This window comes from Colobus angolensis, unplaced genomic scaffold, assembly GCF_000951035.1.
Source record: "Colobus angolensis palliatus isolate OR3802 unplaced genomic scaffold, Cang.pa_1.0 Scaffold193, whole genome shotgun sequence".
Classification (NCBI taxonomy): Eukaryota; Metazoa; Chordata; class Mammalia; order Primates; family Cercopithecidae; genus Colobus; species Colobus angolensis.
Window position 1 is genome coordinate 2,891,495 of NW_012115077.1, and position 6,529 is coordinate 2,898,023.

At 38.0% G+C, this 6,529-nt stretch overlaps 1 protein-coding gene across 3 annotated transcripts in view; it reads left to right on the top strand.

Moving 5' to 3' along the window:
- GOSR1 (golgi SNAP receptor complex member 1) overlaps positions 1-6,529 on the top strand; it is a 56,192-nt gene that overhangs the window by 2,818 nt on the left and 46,845 nt on the right. For 2 of the 3 annotated variants that reach the window (XM_011940864.1, XM_011940866.1), the window contains exons 2-4: positions 1,344-1,464; positions 4,427-4,514; positions 4,855-4,962. In XM_011940864.1, the coding sequence (XP_011796254.1) occupies positions 1,344-1,464; positions 4,427-4,514; positions 4,855-4,962 (317 nt within the window). The remainder of the gene's footprint in view (positions 1-1,343; positions 1,465-4,426; positions 4,515-4,854; positions 4,963-6,529) is intronic. The other variant, XM_011940865.1, reaches the window with a different exon arrangement.

Sequence of the window (6,529 nt, forward strand, 5' to 3'; positions counted from 1 at the left end):
GCCACTGCACTCCAGCCTGGGCGACAGAGCAAGACTCCGTCTCAAAAAAAAAAAAAAAAAAAAAAAAGGCGGTTTTTGGCCGGGCGCGGTGTCTCATGCCTGTAATTCTAGCACTTTGGGAGGCCCAGGCGGGAGGGTCACTGGAGCTTAGGAGTTCAAGACCAGCCTGGGCAACATTGTGAGACCTCATCTTTAATAACAGAAAAAAAAGAAAGAAAAAGGCAATTTTCGTGGTAACTTTTTTTCTTTATGTTCAATTGAGAAGTCATTTTGGTCTGGGCATAGTGGCTCACACCTGTAATCCCAGCACTTTGGGAAGCCAAGGTCGGTGGATCACTTGAGGTCAGGAGTTAAAGACCACCCTGGCCAACATGGTGAAACCCTGTCTTTACTAAAAATACAAAAATTAGCCAGGCCTGGTAGTATGTGCCTGTAGTCCCAGCTACTTGGGAGGTAGTTGAGGCATGAGGGTTGCTTGAACCCAGGAGGTGGAGTCTGCAGTGAGCCAAGGTCACGCCACTGCACTCCAGCCTGGGTGATAGAACAAGACTCCATCTCAAAAAAAAAAGATAAGTCATTTTGCTATTATGCAAAGAAGTTCATGAGCCTAATAAAGCTTTGGAACGTAAAAAGCAAAATCCCTTTCAAAAGAATAATGGCTTCTTTCTTATAACATATAAACCATAGTTTTAGTTCCTTTGTGATTTGTATTCTCTTCTTGTTTTTCTCTGAATTACAGAATTTTGGTTATTGCTATACAAATAGTTTCAGGAAGGGTAGAACAACATTTGTTTTCTAGCCATCTTTGGAGTAAAGCTGCAAAGTTACATCTCCCATTACTACTTCCCTTCTTGTCCCCTCTGAAGTTTATAAGTGACTAATCTGCTTTGCTGGGCAAGTCCTTGGTTTCCTTCTTTTAAGACTTTTCTTTTCCTTTTTTTTTTCTTTTGAGACATAGTTTTGTTCTTGTCACCCAGGCTGGAGTGCAATGGTGCAATCTCGGCTCACTGCAACTTCCACCTCCCGTGTTCAGCAGTTCTCCTGCCCCAGCCTCCTGAGTAGCTGGGATTACAGGCGTGTGCCACCACGCCTGGCTAATTTTGTATTTTTAGTAGAAATGGGGTTTCTCCATGTTGGTCAGGCTGGTCTCGAACTCCCGACCTTGGCCTCCCAAAGTGCTGGGATTACAGGCGTGAGCCATCGTGTCCAGCCAACACTTTTCTTTATGGGTGTAGCTAGATCAGTATATGATCATTTTCATAGTTTGTTTTCTTCAGAATAATCTTGTGATTTTTGTGTCTACTTTTTATGTCTAATTATTTGTTGTTGTAATTTTGTTAAAGATCTCAGGAAACAGGCTCGACAGCTGGAAAATGAACTTGACCTGAAACTAGTTTCCTTCAGCAAACTATGTACAAGTTACAGTCATAGCAGTACCCGAGATGGAAGACGCGACAGGTATAGGTACTACCAGATTCTGTCTCTTTTGCCTTAACTATGCTTTTAAAGCGTTAAAAAATAAACTAAAATATATAACTTCTGTAAGTTGGTCTGTTGGTGAAGTTTTGGTGTTTTGTCATTGACTGTTTTATTTTTTAGTGACTTATTAAAATTCTTCCAAATTCTTGAGACTAGCATTTATTTGGAATCTTTAGACAAAGATTGTTACAGTGTCAGGAGAAGCCTGCTAGAACCTCAGAATAAGTTTGTATTAAAAATATGAGTGTCTAATTCAGCCAGTGTAGGGAAAAGGTGGCTGATTTGCCCATGTGGTATATATTTCTTGTGTTTTCCAATTGCTAAATGGACCTGTGGATCTACCCAGGTACCAAGTATACATACTGCTTTTCCGGTGTTTATTCTATTAGAGGGTATCTAATGCACTGTGTATCTTTGTCATTCATTATCAAAGCTGTCTTTAATTTTGGTACTTTTTTGAGAAACTAGTATATTACCATATTAAAAGTATGGAAAATATGTTCTTATCTTTGAAACTTATGCTCACTTTAAGTCATCCACTTGTTTCAAGAAAATATTAGGAGTAGACAGGTACAGTGGATCACACCTGTAATCCCAGGACTTTAGGAGGCTGAGGTGGATGGATCACTTGAGCCTAGGAGTTCAAGACTAGCCTGGGCAACATGGTAAAACCCTGTCTCTAAAAAAAAAAAGGAAATAAAAAAAAATTGTTTTAAATTAGGCAATATTTAAGACAGTTACAACGAGTAATATCATGGACCCCCAAGTGCCTATCTCCCATTTTAAAAAAATGATAATTACTCATTTCATTGAAGCCCCTTATGGCCCCTCACTTTCTCCCACCCCTTAATCAACATGTATTCTTACTGCATGTTTTTATTCCTGAGCAATTCATCGTATTCTCTTATGTTATATGGTATATATATAGTATAGTTATTTTACGACTTTTTTTTCTTTAACATTTTTGAGATTCAGCAACAGATTCATTTAACTCTGGTATATTCATTTGTAATTTATATGTAGTATTTTATGACTGTATCACAGTTTAACCATTTGATAATGGCCATTGTTTCTAATTTTTGCTAATTGATAATAACAATTTTGATAGCTGACACAGAGTGTTCATTATATGTTAGGTAAGCACTTTCTATAAATACTGCTGGGAACATTTTTACACAGAATGTTTCTATATACCTAGTGGTGAAATTGCTGGTAGCAGAGTTGTTGTTAATCCACACTTATTTTACATACTTTTTCAAAGATTAGAAGTGCGTAGGATATTTGTCAGCTAATAAAAACAATAAAATCTGAGCTTGGATTTGAATCTAGGTCTATCTCCAGACCCACAGTCTAAACCCTACCATATTGTGTACATTTGAACAAAAAGCTAATTTCAACACTATAGCCAAAGTACTGTTTCTTTCGCATAAGGACTCATTGGTTGTAAAGGCAGCAGGGCCAGCATTGACTCTAGGATCTCAAAATAAATTACTAACACGTCAAATAGATTGCATTGCTTTGGACTTGGTTTTATTTAGCAAGTAAAGAGAATGAAGAATGTTCTTTCTATGCATTTTCTATGTTCTGTGTGCTTCACGAACTAATACTGTTTTTATTCCTCTAAAGGAAAAACTATCTTGAAAACATTTCCTAAGAAATTCTACCACAAACTGAAACTGGCTTTGTAGAATTACTTCAGCCTAACTACCCTTTTAAATAAAAATCTAAGGCCATGAGGATCAAGATTTGATGTGTATTCTAAAGTGTCTTGTTTGATACCCAGGTTGGAAGCGTGTCACAATGAGTCAACTAAGCAATAACTAGAATATTGAATATTATTTATTCCAGGAATCTTTCTTTCTTTCTTTTTTTTTTTTTAACTTTCTATATTTTGAAAACTTCAATGTCTATGAATCATTCATTACCCACCTATAAGGTGAATTAAATTTAACTGAATCCTAGTATTGTGAAAAATTAGTTTTTGGCCATTTCCCTTTAGTCTTACACTGTCCTGATGAATATATGAATATAAGGAGTATGGAATAACCAGTAGTAGAGATTGCTCTCGCATTCATTCATTCATTCAACAAACATTTAATGAGCATCTACTATGTGCCTGGCTCTATACTAGGTGCTAGGCATATATCTATGAATCAGACAGAGCAGTTTTTCCTCCCTTCATGAAGCTTTAATTCTATTGGCATATTGTTCTTTTTCATATATCTGCTAGGGGAGGATTTATATTAATAGTCTACAGAGCATTTTTTAATCTTTTTCATTTGCCACACCCAGGCACTGTCACAGGGCAGGACAAAGTCTTCGGTAAGACTGGAGAGCATAGTCATTGCCTGGGCATTTCTCTGTGTCCGGTATAACTCCAGTCTGTATTGAGCTGCTCATCAGATGCTAATACATACCTAACCTGATGAAAGCTAGTGGTGTTGTAGAAAAGGCAAAAGAAACACTCAGGACAGGTGGGTTTAGAATTTGAATCTGTCAAACATAAGTTTCACTTATAAAAAGATAGATTTTTGACTATTCAGATTTGAAAAGGCAATTTAACACAATTTTACAAAACAAAAAGATGATTGCATACTATAAGTGGAAATGTAGAAGATTAGTACCAAAGTGTGCAGGTGGCTGTATATATTGAATTTAAAGCCAGTTCCTGAGTATTCGTTAGCTAGTTATCCAATCTGTGCATCATTTAAACCTCAATCTTATTTCCTCTTGGTAAGAGTCAAGGGAAGAAGAGAGAACTTAATGTTGAGGTTGAAGGAACCATAATTCCTTTGGGGTAAAAATGTAAAAGATTATTTCTCACAGACCCTACATAACATAATCCGTAATTCATTTTATGGTTCATATTAATTACCTTATTATTTTAAGTATGTTTTAAAGGACTGCATTTGAGTAATGGATCCTCTTTAACTGAACTTCTTTTTAGTTCTGATACAACACCCCTTTTAAATGGATCAAGCCAAGACAGAATGTTTGAGACAATGGCGATTGAGATTGAACAACTTTTGGCAAGGGTAAGTGCTTTCTGTTAAGTGGCTGTTTTGCAAATAACTGTGTACTTGTTAGATAGGATCCTGGATTATATTGAGACAGACATGTTTAATGAAATTATCCATTCCATTCAAGATGTGTACCTCCCCACACCACTTGAATTTTGATGACAGCCATTCTCAGGTGATATGATGTTATTTTGGTCTTTATGGATTATATGGGGGAATGCTTAATTCTTACTTGATATCTTGTTTTTTGTTTTGTTTTGTTTTGCTGTCAACCAAAAGGGCATATAGGCAAATAATTTGCTTTTAGCTGTTTATAGTGCTTAGTAAAATATTTTTTTTTTTTCTTTATTTCTAGCTTACAGGGGTAAACGATAAAATGGCAGAATATACCAACAGTGCAGGTGTCCCCTCCTTGAATGCGGCCCTGATGCATACATTACAGCGGCATAGAGACATATTGCAGGTAATATATTGGGCTCGAGACATTTTTATTATCACAGGAGTTCGGTTCTTTTTTTTTAATCCCTGCATTGGATATGTGCACATGCGTTTAAAATGACAAAGAGAAACATCTGAGAAAATAAATGCCGTGCTAGAGGGACTTGTTTTACTTTTTTTTTTTTGGTCACCATTGTAAAATTCTGAAAATATCTAATAGCTCTTGCTATTTCCTGATGAAGTTGACTAATATTCATCACTGGGTAATATACTTCCATTCCGGGAGACCTAGCTAGCTAGCTGTAACAGTGAACTAGTCAATGGTCATGTATAGACAGTAACATTGTGGGTTAGAGTGTGCTTTCATCTGGTTTTGAAGATAATATGGAAGGGGAATAATTTACTATACTTAGTATATTGTTTGAGAAAACAATAAATGTTTATGCACCAATAAAACTAAACTCTTAAAGATTTAAATGGAGGATATGTTAAAAATATAGTCGTACAAATAGGAAAGCAATTTTTTTTTTTTTTGAGATAGAGTCTCTCTGTCACCCAGGCTGGAGTGCAGTAGTGCAATCACAGCTCACTGCAGCCTCAACCTCCCAAGCTCAAACAATCCTCCTACCTCAGCCTCCCAAGCATCTGGGACCACAAGCACATGCCACCACACCTGGCCAAATTTTTAAAAGTTTTTTGCAGAGACAGGTCCTTGCCGTGTTCCTCAGGCTGGTCTCTAACTCCTGTGTTCACAGGTTTTTGCTATGTTGCCCAGGCTGTTCTCTTAACTCCTGTGTGTGGGCAGTCTACCCACCTCGGCCTTCCAAAGTGCTAGAATTACAGGCATGAGCTGCTGTACCCAGCTACAAATATTTTTAATACTGTGAAAAGTCAGCAACTATTTCTAATTTTAAAAACTGTTTTTAAAAGTAGGAATAGATGGCCAGACGCGGTGGCTCATGCCTGTAATCCCAGCACTTTGGGAGGCATGAGGGGGGTGGGTCACCTGAGGTCAGGAGTTGGAGACCAGCCTGGCCAACATGGCGAAACCCCATCTCTACTAAAGTACAAAAATAAGCCGGGTAATAAAAACATTCCCATTGAATAAAACAACATAAGGATACCCATGATCGCTACAAATGCATAACATTGTTTTTTAAGTTCTTGATGGTGCAATTAGACAGTAAAAAGAAATGAAATGTAGGCTGGGCATGGTGACTCATGCCTCTTGTCCCAGCACTTTGGAAGTCTGAGGTGGGTGGATCATTTGAGGTCCGGAGTTGGAGACTAGCCTGGCCGACAGGGTGAAACCCCTTCTCTACTAAAAATACAAAAATTAGCGGGGCGTGGTGGTGGGTGCCTGTTATCCCAGCTACTTAGGAGGCTGAGGCAGGAGAATAGCTTGAACCCTTGAACCCGGGAGGTGGAGGTTGCAATGAGCCGAGATTGTGCCACTGCACTCCAGCCTGGGCGACAGAGTAAGACTCCGTCTCAAAAAAAAAAAAAAAAAAAAAAAAAAAAGGCGGTTTTTGGCCGGGCGCGGTGTCTCATGCCTGTAATTCTAGCACTTTGGGAGGCCCAGGCGGGAGGGT